This window comes from Plasmodium gonderi (assembly GCF_002157705.1).
Source record: "Plasmodium gonderi DNA, contig: Chr09, whole genome shotgun sequence".
NCBI lineage: Eukaryota > Apicomplexa > Aconoidasida > Haemosporida > Plasmodiidae > Plasmodium > Plasmodium gonderi.
This window is the reverse complement of record NW_021628934.1, coordinates 204,001-221,763: the sequence shown is the minus strand read 5'-3', so window position 1 is coordinate 221,763 and position 17,763 is coordinate 204,001. Positions and strand designations below refer to the sequence as shown.

The following is a 17,763-nucleotide window of genomic DNA, read 5'->3' as shown; positions in this document are numbered from 1 at the left end:
GATAAGACCATATTGGATTCCTTTTCTTTACTTTTTATATGAGTCCATTGATAAGAGAATCTTTGAGTAGTGGCTTGTGGGGATATTTCTACAAAAGAAGTGAGACAAAAAAAAAAAAAAAAAAATGGGAGTGTGTTTGTGTGTGTGTATGGGGTAAATAAAACAACATGATTAGTCAGTGGAATGGTGAGCTGTCTATTAAAATCAATAAATCAGTTGGCTAGTAATTAAGTCAGCAAGTCTCCTAGTGAAAACGAGTTTCCTTTGGAATAATTCGCCTATGAAGAGTATATCAGTTCGGATCCCCTTTTTTTTTTTTTTTTTTTTTTTTTTTTTTTTATGGAGCATTGATTTTTGGACGTACATTTTTTCCACTTGATCAATTTCACTTGTTGTAATCATGAGGTCCCGCTTGGGTGATATGGAAATGTCATCCCTGAGAGTGGAGGTATATATGGGTTGTGTGGTAGTTGCATGTGTACATGTGGATGAGTAGTTGCGTTTGCGTGACATGGTGGAAAGCTGTTCCATGTCATTTATATTTCTTCATTTTCCTTTTTTCACTTTGGAATGGAAATTATTTCTTCTCTCCCAATTATGCACAAATGCATGTTGAGCGTAAAAAAAAGTGGTGAAGGAGCAGTATGTGTGTCCATGGAAAAGTGTCCTTTTGTGTGTGCCCTTACTTGTATGAGGATAATCCAAAAGCATTGAGGGAGAGGTAATTAAAAGTGAAATTTATTTTGTTCTTAAGGAGCTCAGCAAGACGATGTAGAAGATAAGAAAAGATGGAATATTTTTTGTGTGACAGAAAAATGGAATTGAAATCATAATGTTGGATATATAAACCTTGAGATATATAATAGTTAACAATTTCAATGGTTGTTTCGTTTAATATTTGAAATAGTTTCATTTTCATGTAGTAGGAAATATAATTTGCTTTTTCTTGGAATTCATATTCTCGTCCCTTGGTTTTAAAATAAGGTATAAATGATATGCTTAAATTGTACTGATCGAATAACTGATCAATATTATGAATTTCTTTTTTAAATTCATTTATCATATTTGATGATATTTTAATTTTCTTTATTTGTTGTTTGTATTTCTGGTATAAGTATCGTATAAGTGAATCTAGATTGTGTTCATACTTTTCCAGCATGTCTGTTAAGATGATGTGTACTAGGTAGGAATATTGTTTATTTTTTATTTGTTCAAAGTCTTTTTCACTTTTTCTCTGTTCCATGCTTTTTTCACTTTTTTTCTGTTCCATGCTTTTTTCACTTTTTTTCTGTTCCATGCTTTTTTCACCTTTTATCTGTTCCATGCTTTTTTCACTTTTTTTCTGTTCCATGCTTTTTTCACCTTTTATCTGTTCCATGCTTTTTTCACTTTTTATTATCTTTTTATTTAATTGAAAGCTCATAAATTTGTTAATTAGTATGTCTATATCTTTTATTGTTTCATTCATTTTCCTATTTATTTTTGTCGCATCTGTTTCCTGACTAAAATCATCAATTTTTAGTTGACTAGCCAATTTTAAATATTCATGCAATATGCTAATTTTTAAATTGGAAAAAAAATTATATACAAAATAGTTTTCGCTAGTTGCATTTTTTAAAGTATCCACTTTGCAATTCGAAAAAATAGAGATGCTATTTCTGTCATTTTTCTTCATTTCTGGGATAGTGGTAGACGATTTACTGTCTTGTTTCTTTTCAAATTTTTTACTAATTGGAATGTTTTTCCACTTGTATATTTTTTTTCTCTCAATTTTATCATGTAACATTTCAAAATCGATAGAATTTTCCTTTTCAAAAATGAACATATCATTTACACATTTCTGATAATTTTCCTTCCAATGATTCTGTAAAAATGACTTTACTATTTTCGAAATTTCCAATTTTTCATTTTTTCCATGGTCGCTTATCCATGTTTTACTTGGCCATAGAAAGTTGTCGTCATTTTCATAAAAATTGTAAATGAAAAAAATAACGTTGTGTTTACCTCTGGTTTGATTTACAAGAAATATCAAATCTAATGCGTTCAGGAAGTTGCTAAATTGAGGAATATCCAGCAGATGTTTGTTTAAAATATCATGATAATTAATTGGTACTATAACAAGTTCTGATTTCTTAATGTGCGTCGCGATCATTTCAATTTTTTTTTTTATTTCTCCTAGATTTTTTTGCAAGTATTCGAACGGCGTTTCTTTTCCCCCCGTGTTTGGTTCTTCAGCAGTGTGGCCAGAAGTGTGGGCAGAAGTGAGATCATCCGTATGGCCAGAAGTGAGATCACCCGTATGGGCAGAATTGAAATCACCTTGAATTTGCTCCCCTTGATGATTCCCCTTTTCAGAGCTTGGCCAGACAAGAGGCAAAAAATACACCTTGCATTTGTTCGTGACTTGTTCATACACTTTTACTCCATCCTGAAGGTAAAAAGCCCTTCTGGAATAGTCTACTTTATTTTTCAATTTGATGTCATTACTTATAACACTGAATATCGGTTGCTGGGCAATGATTCCATGGGGTGGTTCAACCCGGTTAACATTTTTGCAATGTGTTATCTCATGAGTATAAGCAAAAAAAAGCAAGTAAAAAGACAAATTGTAGCGAAAATGTAGGAAAAAGTGGGGGACGACGTAGAAGAAAAAATGAAGGACGGAGTGAATAGCAGAATGAAGTAGAAGGTGTAAATGAAACTGCAAAATTCCTCGTTCTACATTGTTCTTAATTATGTAACTCATTTTGATGATCAAATCAACGGGGAAAAAAAGGAAAAGAAAAAAGAAAAAAAAAAAAAAAAAAAAATGTTACCCAGTCAATGCCATGTTTTAAAAGAGAAAAGGAAAATTCTAATAAAAAAGGAAAAAATAAAGTGAAAAGAATTCAAGTCGATTGAAGATACGTACAAAAATATTACAAGTATAGCACAATTGGCATATTATAACGAGATTTATTTAAAAAATCGAAAATCTCTAAAAAAAAAAAAGATGCACAAAAAATAGAGGGGACATGTCATACCACTTATAGGGGGGGGGGGGGGAGGAAAAAAAAAAAAAAAAAAAAAGGGATATTCAAACGGGTAAAAAATATACTATATATTTATTTGCTCATATTATATTTATTCTGCATGGAGAGGTAGAGTGTAATATAGCAGCGTTGAATGATTTGCAAATTTTAAGGAAAAACACAGAAAAAAAAAAAAATAATAATAATAATAAAAACCCTTAAAATAGGTGTAAAAATTCCATACCATGTATATATTAACATATAGTCATCACTGTTAAATCATTCATTTTACCACAACCATATAAACCGTTTGTTTATACTGTTTTATAATTTGAGGTGCCATAAGAAAATTTCTTTTCTAATTTATTATTTTATAGAAAAAACGGAATAAAAAATGAGGTGTAAGATTTGCTTACGTAGTATGTTGTAAAAAAGGAGAAGAAGAAGAAAAAGAAAAAGAAAAAGAAAAAAAAAAAAAGGCAGATAAAGTTGGGAAAAAAACAAATATACATGTGTATATAATAAATGCAAAAAGGGCAAATAACCACTTAGCATATATTGTTACAAAAAAGGAGAAGAAGAAAAAAAAAAAAAAAAAATGTCAGAGGAACGAAGAAATACACACAAAAAGTTACAACGTTCTGAACGTTCAGAATTTTTTTTTTTTTTTTTTTTTTTTTTTTCTCATAGCTCAGAAATATGCATATAATTTGAGTGTATCACCATGAAGATATGATAAATGAGATTGTATAAGATTTCCTTTTTAAATTATTCTCCAAACAGAATTTTATCCGTTTGAACTTTTCTATTTTTTGTATTGACTTTTATTTTCCGTTCTGCATTATTTTTAAACCTTTTCGTGTTTTTGAAATGCACATACTTGAGATCTTTATTGTAATATTCTGCTGTGCCTGGCAACAGTGGTTTTTTTATTTTGAAAAAATCTGTAACTTTGTTAAATACATCCCGATTTTTCTTCCCAAGATATATTAGCAGTTTTCTTCTTTTATTTACACATTTGAAGAGTCCTCTCAGGCAAGCATAATCCTAGCATGTGTGGTGTGGAACATGTGCACTGTTGTAAGAAAGACAGATCTTCTCGTCTCCCTTGGTTATTCCACAACTGCGTCAGTGTACTTTTCGCGTCACTTAGTTATTCTCCTTTCTCTCAATTTATTTCTCCATTTTTCTCTCAATTTTTTTCTCACCTTTTTATTCCTCTTCATGTGTTCCGTGAGGAAAAATATTTTGAAGGTCAGAATGATAATTTGTATTTCGCTACTCCCACAGTCCTTTGGGTGTCTTTGAAAGAGCTTTCTATATTTTTGCGTAATCAGATCTTTCAGAAGTTCCTAGAAAGGCACGAGCATGCATGGGAGGAGGGGTAGATATGCAGTTTGCAGTATTGTGTCGTGGTGCAGAGTAATGTGTCTCGGTGTGCAGTGATACACCTTAAACGTTTTATTTGCAACACCCATTGTGGCTGTGACACGGAATGTCTATGACATAGCCTCTCCCTCCATTTTTCCAATTTCCATATGATTTTTGAAAATTTGAACCATTTTGATAAAAATTCGCATACCGGCTTAATAGTTATGTCACGTTTGTCAAAAGAAAAGGAACGTTCCATTATTACATTTTCACTTTTCTTCAAAATTTCTTCAATTTCTGATTTTTCATTCTTTGATTTGTTTTTTACACTGGTCTTGAAATCTCCTTGTGTCTCTGATTCCATCGATTTATTAACATCCGGCAGTTTTTCTCCCTCATTGAGAATTTCTTTCTTCACATATAGCAAGCCTTTTTTCAGCTTTGCATTGTTATCACTTGTCTTTCTGTACATGTTAATTATGTCATACATTTTTTTATGTAAGGGGCTCCATTTCCCATGGGATGAATAGTTAATTCGGTTATCTGTTAAGTTGAAAGGATTTAAAGAAAAAATGTGTACATATTCCAAACCGTTAGAGTAGTTACTTCCTCGTGGTTAACAAACCAATGTGTGCGTTTAGAGTAGAGTGTAATGACACACGTGGGAAGATTTAAATGCATTTTGTTTACGAGATAACTGAAGTGGGGAGTGCGATGGAGTTTCGGTGGATTTGCTTTTCCCTTCTGTTTGTTTTATGCACATTTCTTTCCTACACTGCAGCATATTTCTTTATTTTTTCATTTTAATTCTCTCATTTTTGTTTCATTTTACCTAGGTAGAAGGTGTCACAATATGAGGTACAGAGCTGCACGTGGACGTGGAGAATTAGTAGAAAGGCTAAACATGTTCTGATTGTTTTCATTTAAAAATCTCCACTCTCATGATATGTAATTTCCGTGATGCTGTGTATATTCGTCTGGGTGCTCTATCCGTTGTGGCTTGTGAAATGTGAAGTTAGTACGTGAAATGAAATTAGTACGTGAAGTGCAATTAGTATGAGACGTGAATTTAGTATGAGATGTGAAGTTAAAAAGCATGGTATTAAATTTATTCTCTAGTTATGCCAATTTATTGGACTATTTCGTAAGGGGAGAATGTGTTACACACCCTGTTTTTAGGACTCCCTTTCCTTACCTACCTTCAGGGGACACAACAAAACAAAATTGCATTTTCGGGAGGAGGGAGACTCTATACATAGCTCACGCAAGCATGTATGTGTGTACATGTGTGAGTATATATATATATTTGTAAAAATAAACCTAAACCGGGCTATGTGTTTCCGTTCTTCTTTTTTTTAATTTTTTTACTTCCTTACTAAATGTGGAATGCAAAAAAAAAAAAAAAAAATTGAACTTAAAAGGCCTCATATATTACACTTAAAATGGGGTTAAGAACACAGTTGACTCTGTTTTACCTGAACACATTTTGGATAATGCTTCATCATTGGAAATTATGTTCAGGTGATTTTAGGTAAAACCTTCGATTGGCGATGATGACACTATTTTAAAAAAAAAAAAAAAAAAAAAAAAAAAATTTAGTGCATATAATATCCTCCCCTCCCATCAGTCATGCAGCATAGTCAAATGAAAATACCAACGATATTAAATCGATTTCCCAAAAGGAAAAAGGCATAGAAAAAAATAATACAAAAAAAAAAAAAAAAAAAAAAAGAAGCACTAGTCGAAACAAGTGAAGTAGTGGAAATGTTATGAAGAATAAGTTAGGGTGAATAGAGAAAGAAAATCCATTTAAAAAGTTTCACTCTTTCGTATATGTAACCCCCGTATGAGAAAAAAGTGTACAACATATTTTTGCAAGAATATACCATGTGGTTCTATTCCCTCTCTCTCTCTCTCTCTCTCTCTCTCTCTCTCTCTCTTTTTTTTTTTTTTTTTTTTTTTCCCTCTCATTTTTGCAATAAACATATGCCAATTATTTTGCATCCATATAAGGAGACCTTATAAAAGGATAACTTTTTTTACATACAAAACAAATGTGAGAATTCTGGATCGGAAAATTATTCACTTTGATGATTGTACACCACCATTGGCTGTGCCATTCTCTAGTTGGTATTAACAATTCTCCACATTTTTTTCTTTCACGTTTGCCAGAATAGAAGTTTATATGAATATATATCAGTAAGGGAACGAATCTTTGGGTCACCACTCCCCATTTTGTTTTTATACCTCCACATGTGTAACATAAAGGAAATGGTATAAGCATCGAAGCGGTTTGTACGATGCTGTAGAAGAAGTATTATTCAGAAATACACTTCAAAAAAGCACAATTTTTTTTTTTTTTTTTTTTTTTTTTGAAGTTCCTGTGTAAGGGAGAGGGTTTTACCACTGACAAGTTTGAAACTTGTGCCGTTTGAAACTGTGTAGTTTTTGAAAGAAGTAAACTTGTAGCACTTTTCCTGGGACAAGTAAAAACCGAAAAGGAAAAAAAAAAAAAAAAAAAAAAAAATTGGATAATAAAAAAAAAAAAAATAAAATAAAAATAAATAAATAACGACTCAACAGAAGTTATGGAAGAAAAATCCCTGGATTAGCATCCCAAAAAAAGTTAGATTCTTTTTTTTTCTTTCGAATTATCTTTTTTTATATTTTACATGTTTAAATTAAATCATTTCAAGTGTACTGTACCCCCATACTAAATAGAATGCTATAAATCCTTTCTAAAAGGGACAAACACTTGTACCCATGATATATAAAACATACCTTTTTGACCCATCCCCATTATAAGTATATATATATATATATATATTTTTTTACGAGATAAAAAAGCATAGAACATAGAACGGGATGTGGCTTATTATTTGAAAGGTGTATGTTGTTTTTTTTTTTTTTTTTTTATGGTCTTATTTATTTTCAATAAACGTCTCGATAATAATATATATATTTTTTTTTTTTTTTGTACCAAAATTGGGACATTAAGAGGAGAGGGCCAAACATAGTGCAGTAGAAGTTTTCAAGGTTTTTATTTAAATTTTATAAAGTGGAAGATATATTTGCATCGGGTTACAATAATTTTCGAATTTTTTTTTTACAGAACTCTTTTGTTAAGTAGATGTAGTTATGTAAATCGAATCTAGCATTTCTAAAGTAATCAGTGAAAAAAAAAAATTCCAGTGTTTCGATTGTTCCCTGGAAGTGAGACAGCTCATAATTACATACATGCAAATGTGTACAAGTTTAATGAGACAACGACTGGAAAACGTACGAATGGTAAATAAGACCGAGGTGAATATTTGAATAGTTTCTACCAGTGCTCTCAGATCCATTGCAGGATTGGCATCTGTAGCTGGGTACAGGCGTTTATCATATCTCTATTGTTACGGCTGATTAGAAGTGGGAATCTTCATCTACTACTACTACTACTACTACTTCAGAAGCAGAGCAAGAAGTAGAACCCGAAGTGGAAGGACAAAATGCAGATAAATCTTTCTAACATTAACACGTCGAGTGATGTGAAAAAGGAAAGAGTGAATATCCACAGCCACATCAAAGGACTAGGGGTAAACACGAACATATACTTACATGAAAATGATGTAAATTTAACAGACGAAAGATATTCCATGTTTTTTGATAACTCATGTGGATTAGTTGGACAATTTAAAGCGAGAGAAGCATCTTTGTTTCTAGTGGATTTAATAAAGCAAAAAAAGCTAGCTGGTAAATGTATCCTATTAGCAGGACCAAGTGGAAGCGGAAAAAGTGCATTGGCAATTGGGATAAGTAGAGAAATAAACAAAAAAATGCCATTCGTATTTTTATCAGGTGCAGAAGTGTACAGTAATGAAATAAAAAAAACGGAAGTAATTTTAGAAGCATTTAGGAAAAGTATACATATAAAAATAAAAGATGAAAAATTAGTGTACGAAGGAGAAGTGGTAGATATGGTAGTAGAAGAAAATGAATGTTTATATTCATTAAATAAAGCAAAACAAATTAATGCTATTATAATTACATTGAAAACTGTTAAGGGGTCGAAAACTTTGAGATTGGCTCCAAAAATACATGAACAAATAGTTAGAGAAAAAATAAAAATTGGAGATGTTATATATATAGAAACAAATACAGGACATGTAAAAAGATTAGGAAGATGCAATGTCTATTCCAAAGAATATGATATTGAATTTGATGAATATGTATCTTTACCTAAAGGAGAAGTTCATAAAAAAAAAGAAGTTGTACAACAAATTTCTCTGCATGATATTGATTTGGCGAATGCCAATCCAACGGTAGGGGAAGATTTAGCATCTGTTCTGAATTCATATCTGAGACCCAAAAAAACAGAAATTACTGAAAAATTAAGAGTAGAAATTAACAAAACTGTTAATAAATTTCTAGAAATGGGGTTAGCTGAAATTATTCCAGGGGTTCTGTACATAGATGAAGCACATATGTTAGACATCGAATGTTTTTCTTATCTAAACAGGGCTATAGAATCACCATTAGCTCCAATAGTTATTATGGCAACGAACAGAGGTATATGTACAGTTAAAGGTACAGATAATATTGAACCTCATGGAATACCAGTGGATTTACTAGATAGGTTAATTATTGTTAAAACTTTTCCTTATACATTAAAAGAAATTGTACAAATATTAGCCTTACGTGCACACACAGAAAAAATAAATATTAGTCAAGAAGGCATGGATTATTTAGCCAAAATTGGTAGCCAATCTTCCTTACGATTTGCTATGCTCTTGTTGGAACCATCTAGAATTATAGCTAATCTTGAAGGAAAAACAGTAATTGATATAAAACACATTGAGCAGGCTGATGAGCTATTTATGGATGCTAAAACATCAGCCCATCGGGTTGCTCAGCAGTTCAACAAGTTTGTTAGTTGAAAGTTTGGACAGTGGTTGTTTGCGGTTAGGGAGAATTGTGTGACAGAGAGATGCAAGTCGTCATGCTGCATTGTTGCGTATGTATATGTGCATTTTTTTTTTTTTTTTTTTTTCCCCCTTTCCCAATTTAGGTGTCTAATTTGGGTATAGTATTTTGTTCATTAGATTTATTTAAAACTTAACTGATTTTGAAGTGTTCTCCAATTATCAGCCTCATAATTTTTTTTTTTTTATAATATATGTTAAATTTTATTATTATGCCATTTTCCCCTTTTATTAAAATTCATTAATTATTCCTCTCAGTTTTAAAATTTCTCATTGTGGGGTCTGTCCCAATTGTGTATATTTTCATTTCTAAAGCATAGCGAAAATGGTTCAGATTTATGTGCAGACGTTGAAAGTGGGGATAAGTAAAAGCATACTTTAAAATCACTCTTGCGAGGGAAGAAAAAAAAAAAAAAAAAAAAAAAAAAAATAGCTAGATCGAATTAAACGTCGTTGTAACAGTTAATCAAATGAATAAGCGATGTTATTCCTTTTTTTTTTTTTTTTTTTTATTGGTGCCTAACATAAATATGTCGAATCGAATTGAGATTCCAAAATGGTAAAGGAAATTTTAAGGTTTTTTTTTTTTTTTTTTTTTTTTTTTTCCCATTCATCATAATTTTTACCCTGTTTCACAGAACTGTTGGCTGCACATAGGGGAGCGTTTAATCAAAGTTAAAGTATCATTGCAAAGCACAGTAGATCGACATATAATATTTTCAAAAGGTTTAGATGCACACATAAATGAGACATAACAATTAAATAAATCCTGATGGGTGTTAATACGTGTGGAAATGATGTACTGGCCTTGTGGAAGGAAAAAGCATTTATGTATGCATGTACGTATATATGTATGTATGCATGTGTAATTATATAATGTGGAAAACACATCTAACTGTGGCACAAGGGGGGGGAAAAAAAAAAAGTGTGTCACTTGGGTTATCCATGTAGAAACAAAGTGTAAGTTCGGTAAACAATTATATCTTGATAGAAAAGGTGCAGGTGCACCTACCAAACATTGGCAAGTTTAAACGTCAATATTGATGCAACTAGGAAAGATAAAGTTGAAACAAATCCAAAAATGGATGCAAAAATGTATTTTGTGCAATGGTTAACGTTCCCTGCACATGCAGGTGCAGTGTGTGCATCAGTTATTACTATGTGTGACATAAGTGATATTAAAAACATGCAGGCTGTACTCACTGCGTATGAAAAAACAAAATTTTTTGATTTCTTCGTTCTTGGTATTAGAAACGCGAGTATGGTATAGGTAGTTAAAACGAACCCTAGGAAGATGTAACATCCGAAAATGTATTTTGTGTTGTTAAACATTCCCCCAACAACGAACAAAAGAAGTGACGCTACTATTCCAAATAGGAACGTAACAATATCTCTTTGTATTTCCATTTCTTTCGTTTGACTTTTATGACTTGGTAATTGGTTTACTTGCTTATTGGTTTATTAATTACTACTTTGTTTTTGTCTCTCTATATCTATATCTCTCCCTTTTTTTATTTGTTTTTTTTTTTTTTTGTTTGCCTCAGTTTTGTCGCTTAAAAGGGATTAAAAAATAAAATTAAGTCCTTATGAAGGTATCTAATGGAAGGAGAAATGTAGGAAGAAATGAAAGAAGAATTGTAAGAAGAAATGTAAGAAGAAATGTAGGAAGAAATGTAGGAAGAAATGTAAGAAGAAATATAAGAAGAAATGTAAGAAGAAATATAAGAAGAATTGTAAGAAGAAATGAAAGAAGAATTGTAAGAAGAAATGAAAGAAGAATTGTAAGAAGAAATGAAAGAAGAATTGTAAGAAGAAATGAAAGAAGAATTGTAAGAAGTTTTTTTTTAGCGAATCCATAAATATGTTTTCTATCTTATTTTATTTGTTTACCTTGTCTACGTGTTGTGTGTATGCGAATGTGTAATTGTTCAATTCGTACAAAAAAAAAAAAAAAAAGGTATACAACAGAGATAAACAGCAAATAAAAAAAAAAAAAAAAATTAAAAAAAGTGGTGTGATTATTGGACACGCGAAAATGTGTTGAAAAGATAATTAAAAATGTGAAATATGTGTAGTACAATATATAAATTTAGCTCCTTTTTTAAATAAGTTCTCTAAGACACACTCCTATAAACACTTTTGTATTGTATCACCTTTTTTTGTTGTTTTTTCTTTTTATGGTTTATAAGAAGTTTTACATATTCATATTCTTTGTTGAAAAATAATTTTTTTTTTTTTTTTTTATGAACATGCAGAAAATAATACTATTTTTTTTTTTTTTTTTTATGAACATGCAGAAAATAATACTATTTTTTTTTTTTTTTTTTTTGAACATGCAAAAAATAATATTTTTTTTTTTTTTTTTTTTTTTTTTTTTTTTTGAAAATAAATTTTTTTTTTTTTTTTTTTTTTATGAACATGCAGAAAATAATACTATTTTTTTTTTTTTTTTTTATGAACATGCAGAAAATAATACTATTTTTTTTTTTTTTTTTTTCTTTTTGTTCATGTTACAGTTGTCCAGGTTGCACAATTTGTAGTGTGCTTGTCTAAGGCTTAGCAGCTTTTACTAGTCACTGCAAAAACTACAAGTCTCTAATTTACGCTTTTCATTAATAGGTATGCCTTGTGAATAGTTAAGAAATGTTTCTTAATTGGTGACTTCATTCTTAAAATGTACTTTTTTTTTTTTTTTTGTTAGGCTGCTAATAATTTTTTATTCTGAGGTTTCTGTTTTGCATGACCTGTTAATACGTGCACACATATGTACATATATGTACAAATATATATATATATATATATATATATATATATATATATATATATATTTTTCTTATGTGCAACTTTGAGAATGCTTTTTTAATATTTCACTCCATGCGGGGCAAGGAGAATGTAGAGAGAATGAGAGAGGAAAAAAAAAAAAAAAAAGCTTAGACAGTTTTTAAAAAGAATATCCCATAAATGTAAGAATAAAATAAGATTCATGAATATATGATCCACAGTGTACAAATCTTGATGTACACATTTTCACCTGCACAGTTTTAAGAACAACATTCCATAAGCGTTCTTGCTTAAACAGTTAGCAATTACTTACTTGTTGGGGTCATTAAACGGGGTAGTGGTGAAGAAGATTAAGAAAAAGAAGTGTGTAGTAGTACTTATTATAGAACTAACTGTAAAGGGAATAGTCATTGAAATTGGCACATCAGATGAAGTTTCTTTCCAACGCAACACCATACATCATTCATTTTTTGGAATTGGTGTATAGGCAACAGGTTTGTTGGTACATAAATACATATATTTATTTTTTCCTGCTTAAAATTCGCATGTACACTTTATAAAAAGGTTCGTTTTCAGACACTATATTAAGAGTGCTTGTTTGCATTTAAAGGGTGAAAAAGTATTGAAAATAACAAAATGTTAAGCATAACACGATTTTGTCTTTCGCTAAATGTTTTTATTTTTGTTAATTAAAAAAAGTAAAGTGATAAAGTGAAAGGAGATAAAATGAGACGTGATAAAATGAAATGCAATAAAATGACATAGAATAAAATGCAATAAAATGATATAGAATGGGAACAAAAATGGAATGGAGAAAAAGAGCAATAACTGAGGGTGAACATATGTGATAGATTATAATGAGTAAAGCAAAGTGTGCATGGAGGTTAGGGTGTGGGGTTATAATGCGCACAAACAGCATGTTTTCTTTTAAATTTGGACCTAAATTTGTGATACACATATATACATGTACATGTACATATATGCACATAAATTAAATCAACCGTGTATGATTAAAATTTAAAAATTGGAACAACGGTTTGGAAATAACTAAAAGAAACAAAAGATGTTATACGCGTAAATACTTAAAAGGCAATAACACATAAGCACGTATACATGTGAATATACACTATGTAGAAGCGCATATACTAACAACCACAAATATGCAAATATATATTAAATTAATAATATATAAATGTTATATGTTTTTCTTATGGAAAAAGTAAATACAATGGAGAACCTTCTCGTTTTAAAGAAAAAGGGGCGTTGACGAGGAAAGAAAAGAAAAGAACAGAAATAAAAAAAAAAAAAAAAAAAAAAAAGGGAAAATTGTATCAAAGGATAGTAGCTGTGTGTATGGGTTGCAATATTATTCCTATAAATAATAATAGAAATAATAATAACAATAGCAAAAATAATAGCAATACTAGTAGCAATAATAAATAACAATAGCAATACTAGTAGCAATAATAATAATAGTAATAATAATAATAAGCGTGTCTCAATATAGGTCAATAAAAATGCTAGCAAAAAATAATAACAATGTAGAATTATGCATTCCCAGAATTATTTTTATTTGAAATATATTATATGGTGCGTGTATAACTTTATGTGTCTTGAAAATTAGTTTCCACACTTTGGTAAAATGTTGAGGCTAGAGAAGTGGGTTCCCGTCTTTACCTAGAAGGCCCCTTCCTTGTCACACATAAATTTAAAGTGATCGCTAGTGGCAAATATAAGAAAAACAAAACGTGGTATAAAAAAAAAAAAAAAATAAAAATAAATCGGTCTCGAACATTTTCATATGTGTCGGTCAAAAGCAGCTAAAGAAATGCTTCCAGACGATGATATAACTTCAACAGATGCATTAAATTATTACATAGTAAAATTTTTGGTTAGTCCTTACCCCATAAATTTGTTCATAATTGTCTGCATTTGGATATTAACTCTGGCGAATTCCATGTTCTATCGGGGAAGAAAATACGGGAAAAAAAAAAAATATACATATGTATATGCATATATATATATATATTATATTTATTGTGTTACATAATAATTCCTAGCACAAATACACACAGAATATTAGATGGCATGCAAAAATGTATATATATGCCCAAACATGCACAAAGGTTGGAGTGTATGGGATATCTCCATATCTCACCGAAGTTAAGGCGTATTGTTGGTTTGCTATGGAAGCTTCCACATCTTCTGAAGTCAAATTAAATTCTTCTTCCACTTTTGCACTAACTATGGATTGTATAACTGCACACGGGGTGGGTGGATGATAAATTTTATGATATCACATGATGTGAAAAGATGGAAAATTATTGAGATGAGCAACAAAGTGGGGAAAAAAAAAAAAAAATTCAACTCAATTCAATACAACACAATATAACGTCAAACACCTATTTGATGTCAAAAAAAAAAAAAAAAAAAAAAAAAAAGGAAAAAAAAGTCTAGCTCAGTTATATACACACGCATGGATCTTATACCTAATGCTATTAGTTTGGGGTCCAGTTCGTGCTTATTTGGAATTTTTTTAAATTCAGGGTCAATCTTATACAATTCATTTAACATGAAATGATGAATTTCAATTATTTTATCAACACTCAATGTTGCACCTTCGCTCATATTGGCATAGTAACTGAGAAGGGGGGGGGGGAGAGGGGGAAAGTAAAAAATGAAAGAGAATTTGAGATATTCCATTGTGATGAATAAGAGTGGGTATATTCTTTTTCTGCAGTAGACAGTGATATTAAATTCGTACACACGCAATAGGATTCAACTATAGTAATCTTATTTATTGGAAGAATATTTGTTGTGCATAAATTTGTATACAAAAAAAAAAAAAAAAAAAAAAAAAAAAGACACAACAAAGAAAAAACAACAAACAAAACTGCATTTTTATTTGTATATATTATATGCATGTCTAAGAATGCACTCAATCATTTTGTTATTACTTTTCTTGGGATGACATGAGCTTTGAGACTGCCTCCTTAACTTCTGTAAAAAGAGGTTGAAAAAATGGGTTATTCGTATGTAAACACAATTGGGAATATGTATAGCGTGCATTGGAAAAATTATGGAAACTGGATAATGGACAAATGACCTGAACAAAATCATAAAAAAAAAAAAAAAAAAAAAAAAAAAAAAAAAAAAAAAAAAAAAAAAAAAAAAAAAAAAAAAAAAAAAAAAAAAAAAAAAAAAAAAAAAAAAAAAAAAAAAAAAAAAAAAAAAAAAAAAAAAAAAAAAAAAAAAAAAAAAAAAAAAAAAAAAAAAAAAAAAAAAAAGAAAAAAATGTTACCTGGATCGAAATGGTAGTTCTCTACAACTTTGTCAAATTCTGGCATCTCAATTTGATATTTTCCCAATGGGTCCACAGTGTTGTATGTCTTGGCAACGTTATAAACCGACATGAAGCTGAGAAGAAAAAAAAAAAAATCATATATATGTGCATGTGTGATTGCATAATTGCGTGACGTTTCAATGTTCCAATGTTATGAACAACGGGATTAGCAGATATAGCGAAGCAAAATGAAAGGCCTTAATGTTTAAGGAACTTACTCGTAGCTATCATTCTTTGCAACTACAATTAAGTCTTTAACGATATTTTTCATGTCTGTTTGTAATTTCAACATTTCGTTTAAGAGATGTAACAGATCTTCTCGAGTCATCTGAAAGTGGGGAGGTGACGGAGAAATAAATTACATAAGGATGTTACATTACGTTACACAAAATGGAGTAAAATCTACACACTTTTGCAAAAAAGTTCACAAAAAGTTGTTTCTTTTCTGATAACTAATAAATATAATATATTTGGCATGCACCTACCGATTCTCCCTTTATTATTCGACTTGAGTCCTTATTTAATTTTCCGTTTTTTTTTTTCTTTTCATCATTTTCATCATCTTTGTCATCATGATTTTCATCGTCCTTCATCAGCATGTACGTCAAGGCAACTACAGCTGCTGCCCCTCCTGTGAAAAAATTTTCGGTACATGGGAAGATTAACAAAATAAAACAAAATAAATAGGGAAAAAACAATAAATAAAATTAAATAAAATATAGTGTGCAAAAATGGGAGTAGCTAAGTAAGACACGGTTATGCTGATACAAAGTTGAATGATCAGTTCAACTAAAAATTTACTCTTCTCTTCCTCACTCTGATATTTTTTTTTTCCCCACCCCTTCCCTGGAAAATCTCACACAATCCATTATACACTTCCACAATTACACAGCTTAACAATTACACAGCTTAACAATTACACAGCTTAACAATTACACAGCTTAACAATTACACGCTTCGAAATTGTGCCATTCTAGAGCAGCGTGTGTAAAAACTTTAACCGATTATAAACGATACAATCGATATGAATAGGTGGGGCTATATAAATTGTCATGCAAAAAAAAAAAAAAAAGGAGAGAAGTTGAAGAAACAAAGTTGGACACAAAATAAAAGCAAAGAAAATAATTCTGCATTTTGAGATATAAATATTTACCTGCCAAACTTAAAGCCTTTTTCCAGTTCATTTCTTCTGAATTAGGTGAGAATGAATAAATTAAAAAAAAAAAAAAAAAAAAAAAAAAAAAAAAAAAACTTTTCCCTTAATTTCCTTTAAAATAATATATGGGAATAATTAAAAGGGGTTAAAAGCAAAATGGCAAGGCCGAAAACTCGTCGTGCAGTTGTACACAGAGAGTATATGTAGGTTATGACGTTGGCAAATTTTTCTTTTCCCGTTGTGTTTGTTTTTTATGTACATTCAGGGTTGCTCTGTACATGTATATAGTATATGAATATGCAACATTATATGCATGCAAGTGAGTTCTTCTTTTCTTTTCATCTATTTTTTTCTGTTTTTTTCTACTTTTTTGTTCTTCTCTGCTTCTTCTCCACTTTGCCACTTCGCCACTACTTCACTTCTCGTCCTCCCTTTTTTTGCAGGAATTATTTACAATTCATTTACGCACAAGTGTTCGTGTGGTGAGGACATATAACAAAAATTGCAATGAAGGGATGACGTATAAATTCACCATATGTAACTATGATACACATAGCACTTAGAGCGTGAGTCAGCATATAAATATACGTACACTGTGTACTGCGTGGGGTGACATATGAATATGTTAGGAAATTTTTTTTATACTTTTGCAAATTCAGACTCTGGGGAATTGGTTCATTTACTTTTGTCGTATATTTTACATACAGATAAAAGTACGTTCCAATTGGAGATAAGCAAATGGAACTGTATATGTATACGTTATATGTACGTTATATATATATATATATATATATACGTGTATATTTAGGAATGTATTTATATATTGGCATTATACATATGCATATATGTATGTATGTAATTTTTTTTTTTTTTTTTTTCCTGCACTAAAAAATGTTATATAAACTTGAGCTCGTGGAAAGTCAACTGAGATTGCGAAACCTAACACGTTCTCAAGTGATGGAAATAGATGAAAATATTACATATAGGTTGATATACAGATATATAGCAGGTGCGTAGAAATTGAAACTATGGTATCATGTGTTCAAGCGATACTTAGGAATACATACAAACACGTATTTATACAATATACATACATACGTACATATGTATATATATATATATATATATATATATATA

The 17,763-nt window shown here is 30.2% G+C and overlaps 5 protein-coding genes across 5 annotated transcripts; 1 reads left to right on the top strand and 4 right to left on the bottom strand.

The window, feature by feature from the left end:
• Positions 1-27: 27 nt before the first annotated feature.
• Positions 28-2,746, bottom strand: PGO_090380 (hypothetical protein, conserved; the record flags this gene model as incomplete). The annotated part of the gene is made up of 3 exons (XM_028687628.1): positions 28-88; positions 365-436; positions 687-2,746. The coding sequence occupies 3 exons, from the start codon at positions 2,744-2,746 to the stop codon at positions 28-30; spliced, it is 2,193 nt and encodes a 730-aa protein (XP_028543429.1).
• A 1,033-nt stretch (positions 2,747-3,779) lies between these two features.
• Positions 3,780-5,305, bottom strand: PGO_090370 (30S ribosomal protein S15; the record flags this gene model as incomplete). The annotated part of the gene is made up of 4 exons (XM_028687627.1): positions 3,780-4,058; positions 4,220-4,363; positions 4,594-4,925; positions 5,215-5,305. 4 exons carry the CDS (start codon positions 5,303-5,305, stop codon positions 3,780-3,782), a joined length of 846 nt encoding a protein of 281 aa, XP_028543428.1.
• Positions 5,306-7,873: 2,568 nt separating this feature from the next.
• PGO_090360 (RuvB-like helicase 2) lies at positions 7,874-9,301 on the top strand (the record flags this gene model as incomplete). Its single annotated transcript, XM_028687626.1, has 1 exon — positions 7,874-9,301. One exon carries the CDS (start codon positions 7,874-7,876, stop codon positions 9,299-9,301), a length of 1,428 nt encoding a protein of 475 aa, XP_028543427.1.
• Positions 9,302-10,354: 1,053 nt separating this feature from the next.
• PGO_090350 (conserved Plasmodium membrane protein, unknown function) lies at positions 10,355-10,753 on the bottom strand (the record flags this gene model as incomplete). Its single annotated transcript, XM_028687625.1, has 1 exon — positions 10,355-10,753. The coding sequence occupies one exon, from the start codon at positions 10,751-10,753 to the stop codon at positions 10,355-10,357; it is 399 nt and encodes a 132-aa protein (XP_028543426.1).
• Positions 10,754-13,804: 3,051 nt separating this feature from the next.
• PGO_090340 (hypothetical protein, conserved) lies at positions 13,805-16,654 on the bottom strand (the record flags this gene model as incomplete). Its single annotated transcript, XM_028687624.1, has 9 exons — positions 13,805-13,847; positions 14,031-14,089; positions 14,286-14,386; positions 14,617-14,768; positions 15,085-15,127; positions 15,429-15,544; positions 15,689-15,798; positions 15,956-16,101; positions 16,624-16,654. The coding sequence occupies 9 exons, from the start codon at positions 16,652-16,654 to the stop codon at positions 13,805-13,807; spliced, it is 801 nt and encodes a 266-aa protein (XP_028543425.1).
• Between the last annotated feature and the right edge of the window lie 1,109 nt (positions 16,655-17,763).